Source organism: Gobio gobio, assembly GCF_949357685.1.
Source record: "Gobio gobio genome assembly, chromosome: 11".
Lineage (NCBI taxonomy): Eukaryota > Metazoa > Chordata > Actinopteri > Cypriniformes > Gobionidae > Gobio > Gobio gobio.
The window spans coordinates 27,051,442-27,072,765 of NC_137104.1; the positions used below are offsets into that span (position 1 = coordinate 27,051,442).

The 21,324-nt window shown below is 38.4% G+C and overlaps 1 protein-coding gene across 8 annotated transcripts in view; it reads right to left on the minus strand.

Moving 5' to 3' along the window:
* phactr4a (phosphatase and actin regulator 4a) overlaps positions 1 to 21,324 on the minus strand; it is a 96,775-nt gene that overhangs the window by 10,067 nt on the left and 65,384 nt on the right. For 2 of the 8 annotated variants that reach the window (XM_079830060.1, XM_079830059.1), the window contains 5 exons: positions 11,215 to 11,379; positions 10,668 to 10,748; positions 9,367 to 10,284; positions 6,560 to 7,027; positions 1,217 to 1,348 (listed from right to left, as the gene is read on the minus strand). In XM_079830060.1, the coding sequence (XP_079686186.1) occupies positions 1,217 to 1,348; positions 6,560 to 7,027; positions 9,367 to 10,284; positions 10,668 to 10,748; positions 11,215 to 11,379 (1,764 nt within the window). The remainder of the gene's footprint in view (positions 1 to 1,216; positions 1,349 to 6,559; positions 7,028 to 9,366; positions 10,285 to 10,667; positions 10,749 to 11,214; positions 11,380 to 21,324) is intronic. The other 6 variants (XM_079830064.1, XM_079830063.1, XM_079830062.1 and 3 more) reach the window with 3 other exon arrangements.

Consider the following 21,324-nt stretch of genomic DNA (forward strand, 5'->3'; position numbering starts at 1 on the left):
ATTAACTTAACAGAGAAAAGAGTGTTAAAGCACATTAGGTTGTACAAAAGTGACAAGCTAGGATATTATCAGCTAAGATATTGATTTGCATGCCATGGAAATGAATTAATCAAACAAACAGGTATTAGTACAGAATGGAGAGGGATTTATTATTCTAAGATAAAAGATTTGATCATATATAATAGATTCTAATATTCTAAGAGTTTGTTTGATAAAAAGGTCTGAAACATACTATTCTATGCAAGTTTGTGAACATAAAGGCTTCTAGCTAGAAAAGCATGACTTTTCATAATGGACTGTTCAGAACGAGCTCAATTCTGAATGCTGACACAAGGGGCGCTATAGTATCAGAGTAAAGGCTTATTTCACATCAATGATTATAACTGTAATGATAACAATACCTGTAAAATCATAATAATCATCCTACTTTTATGAGAAAAGGTTATGCTAACAAGGACAGCCTCTAGCGTCAGTCGCTAACGCACCTCTTGAGGCAAGGGGAGTGAGGTTACACTCACCCCCTTCATTCCCATCCGGGTCAACGGCACCAAATTCGAACCGGCATGGGAGGCAGACACGCTAACAAGGATGTTTACACGCACAGCTCTAACTGGCCTATGTCCGTTACACATGTTCCTAGTCTTGTTGTGCATGATTCATCAATGCGCGTTGTAGAGAATAACAGCTCAGACATGTGAAGAAAATGACTGCCCTTTTAAAGTACTGAGACAGTGCACGTTAAGTATGCACTTGCAATGTGTCGGCCAAGCATTCACTTGACGTCTGAGTTAACGTGCTTGCGTGCTTAACAATTATATGTTGCAGTTCCACACTGTATGTCAAAAACTGAAATGTTAGACACTGCAAACAACCACTGCCTCCAAACTTAAACCAAAGTACTTGTTGAGTGACGCTCAGTCAAGCTGCATGTTCTGTGAGGGTGAAACGTTAGTATAAAGGTGCATGCTCAGATTGAGTCTGAATTTAATCTTCATTACTGATTATAGGTCATCTTTGGTCACACTGGTTACATGTAATTGTCATATCTTTAGAACAGGATGAACTGAATTCCTTTGTTCTAAATAATCGTAGTGATTTGGAGAAGAATTATGGAGATGTTGAGTATGGGTGTGAAAACAAGCATGACTCTGTGAGGTTATTAGAACATTAGGACATGCATGCCAGCTGGTGTGGGATGGGGAGACACCAGGGCTACCTGGGTGGAGCTGAGAGCCCCTTTGGCTGAGGTAGGTGGGCAGGGACAGATAGACTCCAGACTCTCCCTGCTGTCTCCAGCTTGTCCAATACTGAGGAGGCGGAGCTTTGTAATATCTTTGTAACGTTGACACTTTAGGGTGGATGAAGGGAATATGTTTTTAGCATCTCATACAACAATCACAAACACTGTTGGACACTGGTCTAGTTCAACAGGTGACGCCTATAAAAACTTCCTGCTTGAAGGGATAGTTTAGGCTTTTATTCACATATAAACATTGATCAACATACATACATTAAGCTCACTGAATATGGCAAACTGAACTCACGCATACTTGCTTGGCAACCGATTAGGTTTGTTTTCGTGCATCAAGCAGTTTGGTTGAGCTTCCGTTTACCATATTTGAGTGCTCCATGTATGATCGCTGATCAATGTTTATATGTACATAAGCTTAAATGAAATCTGTTTATGATATAAAGCGATCATGTTCAAACAAATTCTTACAAAGTCTTTTTGTACTTTTTTAAGCATTAAAATTTGGTGAAATGGACTTTCAAATGAGGGACAGAAAACTCAGGTTTCATTAAAAGTAAATGATGAAAGAACATATCATCTGGCTTAACCAATAGCAAGAGTACAAAGGAAGATGGAACAATTTAGATTATTTTCAACTCTATTTGGTCCTATTAGTGGTCCAGATTGTGGATATAATGTGACTTAATTATGGCTTTAGAATTTGTTTAGTTAAACCTACTTGAACACAATTTAAGCGAGAAAAATGCAAGTATGAAAATGTTCAGCAAAACTTCCAACAATGAAGCCATTATAAATAGATTTTGGGGGAAACACTCAATTGCTCAAATGGTACAGGCTATACTGAAAAGGGATTGTCCTGGTATCTGGACTAGTGAGTCTATAAATGGATCCTGTTGGAGAGGGGTAGTGTACTGTGTTTCTAACACTTGAACAGCTGCTGCCTGCCTCTCATGCCACTGGGCATGTCTAAAATTATCTTTCCTCAATGACACTGTTCCAGCTGTCAGAATGAGATCTCGTCTATTTTAAGTCAATCCACAAAATCTATTGGGACAAACTAGAAAATCAACAGCATACAACGCAGCAAATTATGGACTGAACTCATTTATTCAGTTAAACATCTAAATAAAATTTAAAGGCAGTTACTGGTTTTCTGAAATGGAGAAAATTAATGGGGGAAAAAAAACATATCTGAAAGCCAGGTGGCTAAAAAAAGTGGGCGATCACGATTCTGCTCTATTGTACTGATAACAAAGTCCGAGGACAAAAGTACAGGGAGTTCTCATGTCTGTGAGAGCAGACAGAGCATCAGCTGCTATGGAGGACAAACAGAGACACTTGAGTCCTATATGAACATCACACACACACACACACACACAGTTTTTTATACTGAACTAATGACATTTTCTAGCCCCTAACCCTAAACCTAACCACATTTTCACAAAAAAAAAATAATAATAATAAGTATGATTTATAAAGCTGTTTTCCTCATGGGGAAAATGTCCCAACAAGGTCAAAAATGACTTGTATTACTATCCTTGTGTGGACATTTGGTCCTCACATTGTAGGGTTTAACAGAAACAGAAAGAAACACACACACACACACACACACACACACACACACACACACACACACACACACACACACACACACACACACACACACACACACACACACACACACACACACACACACACACACACACACACACACACACACACACACACACTCTCTCTCCAAGTTCTTTCCATCCCTTGCCGAAGTGCAATTATGTTGGCCGTTTTTGAATGATTTGCAGCGAAACACTGTGTTAAAACCTGTCCTACAACAGTGTCTCAGTGTAGCTGAGAATTTCCTAAGAACTGTGGGCTCCTGCAGCAGGTGTGTCATGAGATATAATGCTGCTCAGTGACCAATGTGCCAGCACAGCAGCACAAACAGCACAGAAACATGTCGAAGCCTGCCTCATCTCACTGAAACTCTCATCTGTCTCTCTGCTTCAGAGGGAGGGAGCAGCATACACTAACACACCTGACTTACTTAACACATAGTGCACCACCTATTATTAATGAACAATTCTGGCGCAGAAAAAAATAAAGAAAAAAGTTATTGTAACATTCAGAGCTGCTATGCCCCTATGGAAACAAAGCATTCCCCCTCTATCTTCCTGTTTCTCTTCACTGTGCTATACATTACAAAGCCTATAAATAACATCTGACACCTGTCAGTTCAGATTCTTTGTCCAATGGTAGAGAAATTTCTACATTAAGAATGTAGATCGAATAAAAAAATTTAATGATAAACTGCCTTCCTTTTATCACTGCTATGACAAATATCACCAAGCTAAGCAAGCAACACAGCGCTGGTATTCTTGGTTAAAATCATGCTAAAAAACATTAGCGTGTGTTGAAAGTTATGTTATAACCTTACTGCTCAGTGCCTGGTATAAGAGACATTGTAGTAAGCTCAATAGATATTAGAATCTCATATTAATAAAAGCTGGATGACTTGTGTTACTAAATGGCATGCAATTAACCCTCTCGAGTCGGCATTCGCGCCAGTGGACCGGCTTTCTTTTTTTCTTATCAGTGCCAAAGAGACTCAAATAACTCTGTCGCTTTTTATCATTCAAGGCAAGTGTTATACATCATTATAATCTGTTAAGTTTCTATTTTTTTTGCGTACAGTCACAATAAAAACAATTTGTTTTGCCTTTTTTGTCTCTTGCTCTTGTGATATTGGTTAATTATATCACATGTTATAAATCCAGATCTCATACAAGAACTTTTTGCAACAATATCTTGAATTTTGTGAGCATTTGTATTCATTTTTGGTGACATTTTTGACACAATCCCTAATTAATTTCGGAATCAGCAAAATACATAAATCAAAGAAATAAGTAGAAACAAGTTATTGATTGCGTCTGAAGCTGTAAGTTTTACATCCAATCACATGAATGATGTTAATAAATAAATTAGGCAATGTACTGGCAATTTAGTAAAATCCCAGCAGTTGTGGTCTTGATCGGAATTGAAACAAAATCCTGAGTCCTCTTTAGGTTTGGGTATCGTTTGGGTTTTTTACGATACCGGTGCCAAACCGATACTTTTAAAACGGTACCGGTGCTTAAACGGTGCCTGAACCGATACTTAAAAAAAAAAAAAAGAGCCACAAAACGAGGTGGATGAGATTAAAGAATGGCTTTTTATTTTATTTAAATTATTTAAATTGAACAATTTATTAAAAGTTTAAAGAATACTTAAATATAAATAAATACAAAACACAATTTACCTAACAAATTCATAGTAAAACCTAAGCCACCTAACCTTACAACAATAGGCCTAATTTAACACTAAATAACAGTTACAGTACTAATAACAGCAAATAGTCTGTATTCTTGGTATGCTGCAAACCAGCTTCAAGGTTCAGCATTATTTTGAAATATGACCATGTTCCTGGCTAAATATTTTAGAATGCATCGTCTTGTTTCCATGGCGATGCGTCATGCTTCTCACATGACAAACAGCAGTCGCAATAGTGCTGTATGACAGCTGTATCGGTTTTATTTCGTTTTTCTTTTTTATTCAAAATATTCACAAACTTGTTAACTATGTCACAAACTATCTGATATTCTGATTTTCAAATATGTGTAAGTGAATGTATGTTAGTTGATCTATAGTTCTTAGTTTGCGCCAAAGAGAATCAGATCTGTCGGATTTATAACAGATATATTCATCCACGTCTCACGAAATACATGAAAGTAAGTGACCGCTGAACTGGGAGAAGAATAGAGTAAACTATATAGTTAAGTATATAATGTGTATCTGATATTAATAAAACACGTAGTCAAATTATAACTGTCTGAAAGGATTGTTTTTGCCAGGGTTGAAAGGATTGTTATTGCCTAACACTAACACTAACATCAGTGTGTATTTTTTTCTAGTACTTGTGAGCATTTAAATGTATGAAATCTAAAATAAACATTATGTGGCTGAAAACTCTGAATAGTTATGATATGTGACGAGCGCTGAACGCGTCTGTGTCTGGCTTGGCGCCAGCCAAAGTGCGAAAGCATGTTTGAATTTAAGTGGCACCGAAATGAGGCAACGAAATCTGCATTCTGATCCGGTCCGGTTACATAACGGTTATATAGGTATGGCACTCGAGTACTACAACACTAATTGTACGCTTACTAAAGCTCTTTCTGATTATGCTATGCAAACCCACTTGACAAAATAGCGTGGTACAAACATGTTACTCGCGGTGAATCAAGAAAACAAGAGATTCAAACAATAAGACTAACCGTGTTGAGTTAATATAACAAGGATTTGTGTTCTGTCGAATAAAATACAATATATTAACCCTCTAAATGGCAAGACCATAAAAAGAAATCAGAAAATTAATTTATTGCTATTTTCCATCTACTTAGGACACGAATAAATACAATTTCATGATTTTTTACAATGATTTTAATGTTAGTATCCCCTAGGATACGTCGCCAGTTTGGGGGTATAAATTCATTGAAAAAAGAACGCTTGTTTGGCAATGCGAGTTACAACATTTTAGCCACATTTTAGCCACATTTATTCTCTCATAAGTTAAACTAAACATTCTTAGTAAAATGCTGTTGAACAATAAGCATACTGCCTATTTATGAATATATTATAGCCTACTCTATCATATTTAATACGCACATTTCTAGAGCCTATACATTTCAATATGACCAAAACTTTGCTGAAAAACCTGATGTACACAATTTACTTCATGCCTTCGGTCTTCTGATTTGATTTCTCAATGTTAAGTGGTCTCTTAAATTTTTTCCAGAGCTGTATACATGAATACACGTGTATATGTGTATATAAATATATATTTATTATGTAGATTGCCACTACAGGTGGTCATGTTGTTTTTAAATGTTACCTGTGAGCTAAACTAAAAATGTATGAACAAATATTTGCACCCTTTCAACATAAAACCTAGTTATAGGGTTAAAGCATCTTTGGTGTTTCCATGGTTTCTACAGAAGCAAAACCGGAATTAAGAGTAGTGTGGATATGACGTCATTGACTGGCGATAATATATTGAACTTCTTCTTGCAGGCTAAACATTTTGATTCACTATAGAAATTCCAACTGATCATGAATATTGCATAAGGATTTTTAGACATATTGAACAAGCTAAACTTCCATTCTTCACAGTTGTGTCTATTCTGGATAAAGTCTATGAAGAGAGCAGCATGAAGCTACAAATAATTTACAGTTGCAGCTTTGGAGCGGAAGCCAAAAACAGGACCAATAATGACTCACCTTGCAGTGCAGTGTTGCTGTTGTGATGGGCAGGTTTGGGAGGGGGCACTGGCGGCTGTTTAGGGGCAGTAGAGGCCGCAGGGGTGGAGTGGGCAGGAATTGAGGGCGGGGTGGAGTGGGCAGGAATGGCAGGCAGGGTGGAGTGGGCGGGAATAGTGGGCGGGACTTCACGGTCTCCTGCTGTTACTGGGGGAATGGGATTAGTGCGTGAGGAATCATCTACATTTAAAGACACAGTCCGAGGAGGAGGTTTAGCAATGGGGGGAGCAGAGGATGAGGATGCTGATGAAGATGACGATGATGACGAAGAGCAGGGGGGTGAGGATGGGACTGGAGCAAGCTCTGTGGAGGAGGAAGAAGCCATCAGCCATTTGGGAGGGAGAATGGCCTGTTTAGTAGGTGGCTGTGACTCTTTAGTGGAGGTACTTGCAGGTTTGGGCTCAGGAACAAACCGCACACCCAGTGATCCTAATGGTGAGCACAAGACACATGCACAAACATAGATAAACACAGCTAACAAAATACACACAAGTGCACAGCACAGTCACAACAGCAGGCACAAGTACATCAGGCATAGCATGTGAACAGTGGCAGTGAGGTGAGGTGAGGAGCAGGATCGCTTTAAAGACCCCATGAAGTCAAGATGGGAGTTTTCTTGGCAACTTTTAAACAAAATATTTGGGCTGCACAATTATGATGAACCCATCAATATGTCCCACCTCAACTTCCAGTTTCAATTGGTAAAATCCCAACACAGGAATCTAGTTTCATGTAATTCATTTAATACCATTTTGTGTTGAGCAAAACTAAGCCATACAATGAGCAACTGCAGATTTATCCATCTTCAAAAAAAAAAAAAAAAACATGTGGACCACTTTTGCCTATTGTCTAAACGTAGCCTCATCACGGTTTAAGCTCGTCTACACCAGAGGTGTCCAATCCTGCTCCTGGAGGGCCGCTTTCCTGCAGAGTTTATCTCCAAGACTCATGGAAGTTTCTAGTGATCTGGAAGACCTCGATTAGCAGGTTCAGGTGTATATAATTAGGGCTAGGCTAAGGTGCGTCTCAATAAATAAGTGTATCATGTACACACATTCGCGCACTGGTAAAGACCGCAAGGACTCTGGCTGAATCCAAAATCGCCCACTAAGCCCTCATTCACTATTCCCTATGTTAGTCCACTAATACAGTTAATTTGAAGCAGTGAATGAAAACGAGAGAGTGAATTCGGACAGCCGTTGTGTACACATCAGCTGTATACTCGTTATTGGGGTGCTATGGGATTGAATGAGTGCACTCAATAACGTCCACTATGGTTTCGGACACCACTACAAATGGCTGTCCCTTCAAATAATGGCGAGGGTATGGGGCTGATTTCGGATTCAGCCCGTCTCCTACACATCAGGACACTGATGACTCTTATTTCCAGCGACATGACAATGTCCTCACTGCACAACAACACTACTGATATGAACAAAAAATGCTTGTTAAATATACATTTCGGCCATAAATAAATTAAAAATATTTGTATAAATATTATGTTTATTTCCTTTCTAGCGAAATATAATTCAATTATTTTTTTATTTTAAGTGTCATTATGTGTGGTGAGTTGGCTCATGTGATTTGTGTTTCGTGCTTCAGAACTTCTGTTAAGAGAACATAGTGAGTATCAATGCGCCCAGGTATTTACAGTGCATTGTGGGACTTTTTAGGGAGCGAACCATTCAGTACACTGGCAGGATTTCACGATTGAGACAGCCCTTAAAATGGTCAACTCCCTCATCAGTGCCCTGACTACTGAACTAGGGAACTGATTGAGACGAACCCCAAAATTCTAGCTAGATAGTGGCCCTCCAGGTGCAGAATTAGACACCCCAGGTCTACACTGAATGCTTCAAAGCTAAAGTTCCAAATTAATTTATCCTGTTGTCGGAAGTAGAGCAAGTGCACCACATCTAGAGTAGACAGTATTTCTGTTTAGCCCTAGTAAACCTCACAGTTGGGTGATGCCTTTATTTAAAGGGTTAGTTCACCCAAAAATGAAAATCCTGTCATTAATTACTCACCCTCATGTTGTTCATCTTCGGAACACAAATGAAGATATTTTTGGTGAAATCTGAGAGCTCTCTGATCCCTCCATAGACAGCTATATAATTAACACTTTCAAGGGACAGAAAGGTAGTAAAAACATTGTTAAAATAGTCCATGTGACTCCAGTGGTTCAACCTTAATTTTATGAAGCGACAAGAATACTTTTTGTGGGGAAAATCAAACAAAAACTTTATTCAACAATTTCATTCTAGCCTCTGCCAGTCTCCTACGCAGTTTACGTTGTAAATACAGTGCAGGTCCTGCGTCATCATCACATGCATGCGTCGTGGTGCTCTCGTCCACAGCGTCGGCTGCTGTAGAACTCGAAAGTGCTGCACTGTTTACAACGTAAACTGCGTTGGAGACTGAAACAGGCTAGAACGAAATTGTTGAATAAAAAGTAATTTTTTGTTTGTTTTTGCAAACAAAAAGTATTCTCTAGTCACATGGACTATTTTAACGATGTTTTTACTACCTTTCTGGGCCTTGGAAGGGTTAATTATATAGCTGTCTAAGGAGGGATCAGAGAGTTCTCAGATTTCATTAAAAATATCTTAGTTTGTGTTTCAAAGATGAACGAAGGTCTTACAGGTTTGGAATGACATGAGGTTGAGTAATTCATGACAGGATTTTCATTTTTGGTTGAATGAACCCTTTAATTTTTCGAGCCCACAAATCTTTTGTTATGAATTAAGGTAGCAGGGTGGGAGTTTTACCTGTTCGTGCCCTTGATTCTTCCTCTGCAGTTGTGTATCGTGGCAGTGTGCTGCTCTGGATGGCCTCCGATGCCGGCCGCAACTTCGGTCCAATGTCAGACGTGCTCTTCTGAAGAATTGGCCGCATGTCCTGTTCTGACTGAGGCCGGACTAGTTTCCCATCAGACACTTGTTTCATAGGTTCTGGTCTCCTGACATCTTTCCTTTCTCTCTCATCTTTTCTGTCTCTTTCCTCACGTCTGTCCCGTTCCTCTTTTCTTTCCCTGTCTTCCCTCCTTTCATTCAGCTCCCTTCGCTCTCGATCGTCTGGCCTCTCTGGCTCATCCCTCCTTTCATGATCTTCTTTCCTGTCTCGTGGCTGCTTCCGGTCCTTGCTGTCCCTCCAGTCTTTCTCTTCCCGCTTTTCTCTGTCATTCCTCCTCTCTTTCTCGCGTTCATCTCGCTCACCTCTTCCGTGCCAGTCCTCTTTATCTGGCCTCCTATCTCGTCTGTCTTTATCATCTCTACGTTCAGCCTTTACTTCCCTGTCGTCTTTTCTATCCCGCCGTTCTCTGTCCTTACTCGCTTTCTCGTCTCGTTCATCCCGCCGATGTCGTCCTTCCTCCTGTCCTTGTCTCTCTCTTGGTAACGATCCTGCACGTTTTTCCAAGTCTGACTCTAGTCGGCTGCGTCGCTCCGTTTCAGGTGGTAACCGTGTTCGAGCATCCACATCCAATGGCTGACGGTTGCGACTGACATCGGACGGTGCTCTGTTGCGGCGCTCCGGTTCAGGCGCGAGGCTATTCCTCTGTTCTTCTCCGTGTGGTCGTGAAGATGATGTCTTGACTTCCGATCCAGTATCTGACCTGCGTTCTCCTGGTAGTGGAGCAGTGTGGCCATTCTTTACTGGAGGAGCTTTATGATTCATGTCATTACTCTCTGAAACAGATATGGATAATGGGTTGAGATAGAAAACAACAGAACAAAGAAAAATCTAAAACAAGAAAATGTTTCACTTGTAAACATGTCAAATTAGGAAAGAAAATAATAATTGCAATGTCAATTTTTGCCCTCTTAATATGTCCTGATGAACTAGTCAAAAACACCACATTGCAGATAATTATGTATTTTCCATATGGAAAATAAAGACAAATACCATCATAAAAATTAACCTATTTTACTGTAGAGTCATAAAGAATTTTTGACATTATTTTAATGACAATTTAGCACATAATACATATAAATATGACCTGGACACATTTATGACAGAATGAATCTGACAAAACCTTTGGTTCCCCATTGACCCAGCTAGGTTGCCGTACCATTCTCTGGGACGTCCTTAAGTAACCCTCGCTCTATCAGCTCCTCCCTGGGTTTCCTCATCGAAATCTTCCTCTCCAGCACTAATCATTCAGAAAGAGAGCAGATGCACATTAATCTCTCAAGCCGCGGGTTTTGTAAGACAGTGGGTTTTAGGGAATACTATAATTTGCAATGCTTTGGAAAGTTGAACTGGAAGTATGTATGCTACTACTAGTGTAGAAAAAAAAAGATCAGAACATGAGTGCTGGAGTCACCGTTTTTTTTATAAAATGCATATAGGCTACTGTTATCACAAAAGTTAAACACTTGCCTACGATTTTTTTTTTTCATTCCAGAATCATTTCCTCCATTTCCAAAATCCTAATGTCAACCACAAAATAATAGAAAAATGGCAAATGTCTTTTTTTAGTGTCAGTAACAAAACAAAACATATCACTTTAACTTCCAAAAAACCTAATATTAGAATTCAGTTTCAACAGAATCAGCATTATATGACAGTAATTAATTTATGCAGTTTTACTGTCACAAATCATAACAGACAAGTACCTTCTGATGTTTCCTTGAACTTTTCACTGCTTCTCTTCTTTCTCCACTTCCAGGGTTTGAAGATCTTGCCCAGGTTGGAGAACTTGCCCTTGCCCTTTGCCGAAGGGGTTCCTGCTCCTGGATGTGCTCCATCACTCTCTGGCATACTATGATCAACTTCATCATCTGGGGGGAGGAGAAAAGAGAGAGAGAAGTTGGTTCCAGGCCTATCAGTGGGTGTGCATTTTTACATTATTGCAGTTTACTTTCATCGTGCATTTTTAAACAGACTTTGACAATATAAAAATAGTATAATTACAGTGGCTAATTCCAATTCTAATGTTGTGCACAGGTATGTAATACAATGCTGATGAACACACATTTGTAACACATTTTATATAATTAGATTTTATATTTGTAACAAAAATTTTATATTATTGATATTTGATCAGTTATTTCAAACTTCATATTAAGCTGATTTTAGTAATACACTTTATATACATACAACTCAGAAAATCCAATGCACACTAAAAATTAGGGCTGGGTATCGATTCAGATGTTCCGATTCGATTTCGATTCTCGATTCATTTTCGATTCAACTCAATGAATATAGATTTAATTCAAATAGCCTACTATATTTATAAAAAAGAACAGTGAACATGAGTTTACAAGTGGGTAATTAAAAAGAAATTAAGAGCGACAAACCTGTATATTAAACTCTTTTTATTTTAGGTACACTTGGGTAGGCCTACATTAAAACAAAACCCATCTCTATATTTCAAATGCATACAATTATGTTAAATACAATACAATTTTGTTTTTATGGATATTTTGATACACTTATTCTAAAACATAAAAAGGATATTGGATGATTTTCAGCAATTTTCAGCAATTTTCAGTAAAGGACAAGCATTTCTTGCGATTTAGCTGACCGTCATTCAGACTCTGTCCGTTTTTATGAAGGCTTTTTCCTCCCGGGGCGTCTGAGCTTTGATTCGTGCCCCGGATGATGCATTATATTTCGTCACTATCTCGGTTGTTTGCGTGCCTTCCTTAGATGCGATTGCCATTCAATTTTATATTAACGACAAGCATATATGCGATACCGGGCAGGATCGACTGGAAACCCCCGGGAAAAAAATAAATAAAAATCGATTCTTGGCCTTGAGAATCGATTTTAAATCGACCACATTTTAAAAAACGATTAATCGAAAAATCGATTTTTTTGCCCAGCCCTACTAAAAATGTACTTAAATTGACAGCAGCGAAATGGACCTCTTGAGGATTATTAGGGGCCAAGCACCGAAGATGCGGGTTGTAATCATCAGTGTTCCTATAATTACTATTATTATTCCGCTCTTGAAGTCTATGGCAGCCCATAGAACCCCTTGCGGGAAAGTTATGGCACTCAAATTTGGTACACAGATAGAGGACAGTCTGAACTTTAACCTCGATTTTGGAGTCTCTAACTCAATCACTCTAGTCTAAAGGACCAACAACTGTCCAAAGATGCACTCATGTTTATGCTAATAACTTCTGAACCCTAATGGCTAGAAACAAAATTCTTGTTTCTAACTTCTTGTCTGCCATTTCTTTGAAAACCTACTTTTTCAAACTCCTCCTAGACCGTTGGTCTGATTTTCACCAAAATTAGCTCAAATCATCTTCAGAACATGCCAGACAAAATGTATTAAAAGCTTTTTGATGGCATGGTGCCAAGCTGATTCGGAGGCTGTAACACTGCAATGCTTTGCCAAATGAACACCAAACTTTGTATATGTGTCATTCAATTTGATGTAACATCAATTTGGTAACAGCGCCACCTATTGATCAAAAGTGATAAGCAATCATATTTATTTGTGCTTTTTCAACCATTTGACTAAAATAACCTAAACTGTCTTTAATTACCCATTGTTGCAGTTGCTCAGAAGCTCCCAGCCATGCTTGCATAACTCATTGTGCTCATTGTGTATTATTTTTGTGCTTGGCCCCGCCCAACACGAAGTGGAGGGTGGTAGCCTCAGTGAAGTGCATTAAAATTGTTTAAAGGGGTGGTAAACCACGATTTCACTATTCTAACTTTAGCTAACGTGTAATGTTGCTGCTTGAGCATAAACAACATCTGCAAAGTTACAACGTTCAAAGTTTAAAGCAAAGGGAGAAATTTGCTTTTAAAGAAATCAGTTTCTAAGGACTACAGCAAACGGCCAGTAGGCGACTACACACATGCCTCCAGGGTTGGTGACATCACCAGGCTCAATATTTACATAAACCCCTCCTCCGAGAATATTAAATAAGGGGGGGTGAGGCCATTTTGTATCGCGGCGCTGTTGTGGTATAAGTTAGTTAGGCTGGAGTGTTGTTGCCGCGATGCCAAGGAAACGCTGTTATTTTCATCCGGATTGCAGGTCTGGGGTACTTGCTCTGTTCAGCCTTCCTTGGGACGGGGGTGCGTTGCAGAGCGTTTAACACACAGCATGTTATATGCACGTGTGTTTGAGTCAGCGGGGAATCAGGCGCGCGCAGGGCTCCCTGCAGCACATCTAACAGAGGAAAACATCCACCGTCTTCGCGATTTCAATGCCAGATTTGCACAACGTCAGCTGCGTGAAAAAAACACTGCCGGTGCGTGGATGCAGGACGCGCGCGCTGCACATTTCACGGAGGACAACACAAACTTCCACAAACTTCGCGAGTTCAATACAGGATATGCACAACGGCTTGTCCTGAAAGCTGGATTTACAAACAGAAGCTGTTTACGGGCCACAACCTGTAAGTCTGATTTATTTTTCATCGATGTGTTTTCCTGTAATAGGTTGTAGCAAGGAAGTAAACAGATGACAACACTGTTCTGCAAACCAGTCTGTTAAATGCTCATTCATACTTAACGTTATCCGACGAACACCTAACGTTACAAACACTAACGTTAAAATCTCAACAGCGAACCTGGCATTAGTGTAAATGATTCTTTGATTAGAGCTTTTATGTATTGTTTATCTACAGGCATGCTAAACATGGTTCTGTGTGTGATTTGGCTACTATAGCCAGTGCTTTGTGTTCGTTTTGGGTTAGTTCTTGCGACAGATATTTGGCTATAATCGTTCTAAAAATACAAAAGTTAAAGTGCCATTCAGTAGCGATCATTATAGATCCGCAGTCTTTACTCTTGAGGACTGAACAGGTTCTGCTCGATCATCTTCACTCAAATGTTCTGGGTCTGATTCGGGCGGTAAGGGGCGTGACGTTTCCGACAAACGTGAACTAGGCGGTTAGCGAATCACAACACACTGGGCCAGCTAACCAATCTGAGCCCACTGCGTATTTTTGAGGGACTGGCTTCATACAACCCGGAAAGCATCAGACCGTTTTACAAGGAGGGACAGAGCAGTGTAGAATAAAGGTCAAATATATGAAAAATAAGGCAATTTTTTTTAAAACGAAGCATGAACACATGTTACAGTGCACCCCACAAACACAGTCAAGCCTTCAAAAGAATGTGTTTTACCACCCCTTTAATCAGAAGCTGATTCATCAGCTTTGAATCAGAAACAGAGATAAAGTAGTGGGTAAGATTACATTTATTTGAATGAATGAATTGTATTATATATTTGAATTAGTTATCGAGAGACAGAGATAGAGAGAGAGAGAGAGAGAGAGAGAGAGAGAGAACCCATGTCTGTTCAGCACCTCTCTCTCCATTAACAACAAAGCTATGAGTTTTTAATTAAAAAGAGAGATATAACTTACTCGTTGCTGAGAAATACAATGTTGCAATTCAGTAGCAAAGCTATTTTATTACTAAAAGTTGCAGGGCAGCATTGATAAGTGTCTGTGCTCCTGAATATTTGTGTGTGTGTGTGTGTGTGTGTGTGTGTGTGTGTGCAGCGCGATCTCCACTCTCTGTGTGTAAGACGTAGGCCTATTTGTGTGCGCTTCAATTAAAGCAGACCTTCCGTTTTATTGCAGACCTTCCAGCCAATCAGAATCGAGTATTCAGACAGACCATAGTATAATAATAAATATAGCTGCAAGCAGCAATTATGTTTAGAATAGATGGAACTATTTTCAACAAAAATCTTAATGAACTCTGTGATACATTAAACCCAAAAGTGTGAACACTCTACATGGAATCCAACAACATATGAAAATCAAACTACAGAAAGTCATTATGGCACTACTACAGTAACTTACCACCCAGCTGCACTGCTATGAGTTCACAGCCAAAGGGAAAGGAAACAGACTTCAGGATTCAGTATATACTTAGCACAATAACTGTAATTCCTAAAGTTTTTATAGTCCGAGATAACACAGTTTGAGTGTAATATGTTGCTAAAATAGAACATAAGTACATAATTACAATCCTTTCATCAGCCTAATGAGTCAGATTTACAAGTAACAACAGTGGGTAGAGATTCAAAAAAGTTGGATACTGGATACTGAAACTCTGACTCAAACAAGCCATGAGCTCACTTTGATTTACAATACGCCATACAGGTTTTTACGCAGTGACACCCAGTTGAGTTTTACAAATCTTGGCTACTAAACCCAGTACCTGTAGCCATAAGGACATGTTGCATTATACAGAGAAGAGAAATATGCTTCAGTTTCACTTAAACAATACAATATCTAGATATAATTATAGCACAATAAGCCAACAGGCCAGTTTCATGGTTTTTCACAACATCTAACAGGAATCTAAAAGGTGCCACCCCTTGAATGTACATTTAAGAAGTATATGTGTAATTGGCGTATAAAGATTAACTAACCACAAATCTATTTCACCCTGCTGGTTTAATTAATGTTAGGTTAATATGATCAGCAATTAAGGTAAAATAGACTGCTAAAAAGTGTTCCAGGTTATATACAAGTTAAAGTCTATCGACAGCATTTAAGGGTAAAGAAACTAAGTTTCCTTAGTCCTTCAGTTTATAAACAAAAATACTAATCACAGTCTATGGAGTACAGCATTGCACCATGATAAATGATAACATGGACACTGTTTCCAAAATATAGGCTATTTGCAAGACATAAGCAGATTTCAGACTTGGTTCTTTTATTGGTGAGTAGGTTCCTATTTCTGGGAACAGATTCGTACAAAGCCTCGAACACGACAAGTGGGAAAAAAAAATGTTCCCACAACTTAATTTGTGGCCACATTTTATTTTATGCGTTCCCTCGTTATTGTGACCACATATGACAAATTAGTTCCTTCATTTTAGGAAAACTGCGACCATGTTGTTGCTAATTTATAAATTAATACATGTATATAATAATGTATAAAAAAAAAATAGCGCCATAGTGCCCAGCACGCTCTGTGCAAGCAGGTCGTCACGTTGGTTATGTTGATGAAAGTTAGCCTACAGGCGCTGCGAATATCATTGTGCCTGCTGCACCCATGGTACGGCAACAAAGTTCCATGATTATTACACAGGAATGAGAGAATAGTTCCTAGCCATATCGGTCAAGAAAATCGCAACTTTTCATTTTCCACCGGTCTTAGTACACAATGTAACTAGTACACACATCACAACATGTAAATAGGAAAATGTTGCCGTTATTTTGTCCCTTATTGAGCAGTAGGGTAGCTGGAGCCGTTTACCCCCAGTCTTTGTGCTAAGCTAGGCTAGCGTTATGGCACGCACAGAGATGAGAATGGTATGAATGGACTTATGTTGATGTAACTCTGGTGGATACGGTGAATACGCTAAAGTCCCAAAAAGTCAGCGTGTTCCTTTAAGATTAATAAATGCTTTGTCACAATTAAGTTTCATTAAGTTCAATCCACTTAAATTTCTAAAATTAAAGTTAACAATAGTTGTTTTGAATTAAATCAATAATTTCTGTTGACATGACTGGATAACAGATTTCTAGTTCCCTTTGCACAAGACTGAATTCAGAGAGGTAAAATGTAAAATTAAGTGTAATTTGGGGAATGCTTAGTATACAAACGTAACGAAATCTTGTTGTTTCACTTGCTCCATAGACTCCACAGCACATTTTTCCTTTGTTTGAACAAGAATGTTGTAACAGGAAAGAAAGGGCTGTGCAAATTATGTCTACATAGAATTAATAATGTATCACGAGAGAGAGAGAGAGAGAGAGAGAGAGAGAGAGAGAGAGAGAGAGAGAGAGAGAGAGAGAGAGAGAGAGAGAACCCATGTCTGTTCAGCACCTCTCTCTCCATTAACAACGAAGCTATGAGTTTTTAATTAAAAAGAGAGATATAACTTACTTGTTGCTGAAGAATATAATGTTGCAATTCAGTAACAAGAGACTGTTAAACTGGTCTGGAGACACGAGGCAAGGCAAGTCATGTTCATGTATGACACACGGGGGGGTTAGGAATGTTTAGGTTTTGGCAGCTCCATTGGCATAGAGGCCCTTAACTGATTAAGCAAGTATTTGACAGCACAGACATAGTTTACTTCACTTGAATGGGATTTTCCAGCAAAAACACTTTAAACAAGACAAATCTTCAAATCAAAAACTACCAGCTCCTCTAACTTCCCACTGAGCAAAAAAGACACATAATCACACAGATTTGGCTATGATTTTTTTTTTTCAATGCACAGATCCAAACAGCTCTCCAGACCACAATTTCTTCATGTCCCATACTCATGAGAGAGACACATTGTGGTGTCACAAAAGCTGAATTTTCAGTAGTCATTACTCCAGTCTTCAGTGTCGCATGATCCTTCAGAAATCCTGAGATGGTGTTGTTCTGATTCTTTGATTAACTGAACATTGAAACAAACAGCATTTATGAATTGATCAATGGTTGTGTATAAATAATGTAAAAAGAAAAGCAATACAAGACAACTTTAGTTTCACATTTTCAGACTAATATTATATATATTATATTATATTATATTATATTATATTATATTATATTATATTATATTATATTATATTATATTATATTATATTATATTATATTATATTATATTATATATTTATTAGGGGTGTAACACGTATTCGTATTGAACCGTTTCGGTACAGGGCTCTCGGTTCGGTGCGCGTGCACCGATCGGTTTTTAATGCAATCTTTAACAGTTAACAGTCGGTTTTTTTAAAGCGCAGAACACACTTCAATCCGAGTTCCCACACGAACATATTGAGTATTCAGTCCATTTTATCACGAAATTCAAACAATAAATGCCGTTTTAACGCTCTATAATGTGACGTGACTGATAGACGCGTATCAGTTCAACTTTAAGCGGCTGCGCGCGAGTGAACGCGATCATCTCTTCCTAAAGAATAAACATAAATTAATATCTTAAAGGTCCTGTTCTTCGTGATCCCATTTTTCAAACTTTAGTTAGTGTGTAATGTTGCTGTTAGAGCATTTATAATACCTGTAAAATTATAAAGCTCAAAGTTCAATGCCAAGCGAGATATTTTATTTAACAGAAGTTCCCTTTCAAAGCCTACAGCGAACGGCCGGTCTGGACTACATCCTGGTATTTCCTGCTTTAATTACATCAGTAGAGCAGTAGAACAGACTAACCTCCGCCCACAAGAACATGCGAAAAAGGGGGCGTGGTCTTGTTGCTCCCGCGTGGAGAATAGGAAGTGTTGCGTTCGGTTGCGTTTGTATAGTTTGTTTGTCGCCATGTCGTCGAGACGCTGTTATTTTCATCCCGGAGTCAAGTCACCTTTGGTTGGCTTTCCCAGGGACGCTGTACTTAGAGATCATTGAGCGCATGCATCCCCGTTATGGTGAGAGGCGTGACCTTTCCGGTAACGTGCGCTCTGCGTGCCCTAAGCTGCTGTCGAATCACAACACGGGAACCGCTGGCACAATCAGAACTCGTTACGTGTTTCTGAAGGAGGGACTTCATAGAACAGGGAAATCTTTCAAGCCGTTTTGAGGACAGTGAAAACAGCAGTATACAGATAAGTAAATTGTGTGAAAAATACTGTGTTTTTTTACACGCGAAACATGAACACATGTTATATTGCACACTGTAAACACAATCAAAGCTTCAAAAAAACACGAAAAACGGGACCTTTAAGGCATGTTGATGATACATTACAACTTATAATACGTTGATACATTAAAACGTATAATATGTTGTGTAATCGCTCCATCAGTGTTTCAACCGCGGAAAGACAATAAAACAGCTTGTAAACAATGTCATGTACAATCACGTTTACCTCAGAAGTCATTCAGTGTCCACAGCTGTGAGTTCACTAGAGAGATTAACTCTTTCACTGAATACATGCACTATATTAGCCTATATATTCATTATATTAGCTTATATATATTCATTATATACTACTTAGCCTCAATAGCCTGTTAGTGGTGTCTTGTTTATTTAATGTAGGCTATGCTTAAAAAAACCTTTCATGAAAATTACAGCCACTAAATGATTATATTTCAACAACGAATTGGAGAAAAAATTATAATAATTAGATTTAGAAGTTAATGCAAAAACTGCCTAATGTGAAGCTTATGAGTGTTGATTATTATATCTAAAAATAAATAGCAAATTAATTTTGATTAATAGTTTGGGCTCTGTTGTTAATCTTTAATAGCAAAATGTAAGTAAGGGCTCCCTATATAGTTTACAGCATTATCTTTAAGAAACTTTTAGTTATAACAGAATTAATTTAAGGACAGACACAAAACATTTTTTCATTAAACCTCTGTTGAATAAAAATTAATAAAAAGCAATTTTGTAAAACTGCTGTACCGAATCCGTACCGAACCGTGACTTCAAAACCGAGGTACATACCGAACCGTCAGTTTTGTGTACCGTTACACCCCTAATATAAATATATATATATAAATACACACACATGTATATGTGTGTGTGTATATGTGTATACACTCACCTAAAGGATTATTAGGAACACCTGTTCAATTTCTCATTAATGCAATTATCTAATCAACCAATCACATGGCAGTTGCTTCAATGGATTTAGGGGTGTGGTCCTGGTCAAGACAATCTCCTGAACTCCAAACTGAATGTCAGAATGGGAAAGAAAGGTGATTTAAGCAATTTTGAGCGTGGCATGGTTGTTGGTGCCAGACTGTCTGAGTATTTCACAATCTGCTCAGTTACTGGGATTTTCACGCACAACCATTTCAAATAATTTCACACATCAGATCTTTTCCCCCAACAGTTAACCAAACATTCACATAAGACATAAAAGATAAAGATAATGTATGCGTGAATACTATTATATTTATGAAATACTATAATTCTGTGTATATGTGTATATCGGGATTGCGTGCTGTCTGAGGCGTCGGATGTGCACACGTGTCAGAACTGTCAGTCAGCACCAGTGAGATCGTTTTCATGGACATAGGAAAGCTACTCCTCTCTGAAAACGTACAAATAAAGATACTTTTAGGTGTTTAATTGCTATTTGGAGTATTGGGTTCGCTAGGCGATGGCTTAATTAATTAATTTTTGTGAAAACCTCAAAATTTACATTTTTCACTTGTTTTGCACGAAGCTCGAAATTATCCCGTGCGCATTCCAACTGATTTTGCCAGCACAGGTCACATATATCGTCCAGCACTACAACTCACATTTTCCTGATGTACCACCAATTTTGATGCAAAACTCACCCCTTATTGGTCAATGAGATGGCAGACATCTTGAACACCTTTATTTGCAAAGTTTTACACATACCCTGTTCAGTTTATGTGCCATTTAATTAAACATTTTGGCTTGATAACTTGATCATGACTTCAATTATTATTATATTAAACATACATTACTAACTTCTCTGTTTGACCTTTTTTAATTAACCCCGCAGCTTTTTTCCACTAAATCACTGCAGATTTATGGAATAGCCTCAATTTTGACTGGGTCTACTTACGGTAACACTTTATTTTGATAGTCCGCTTTAGACATTCTACTAACTATTAGTAACTTGGCAACTACAATTCAACTTATTCTACTAACCCGAACCCTAACACCTAACCATAACCTACCAGTCTACTGACAGTCAACTAATACTCTAATGACAGTTAGTTGACATGTAGTTGCAAAGTTACTTATAGGTAGTAGAATGTTTAAAGTGGACTATCAAAAAGTGTAACCCTACTTACTGATTACTGGAAAAACACACTGTCCTCATGTTGACTGGAAAAAGAAGGGCACGGTGACAAAAGAA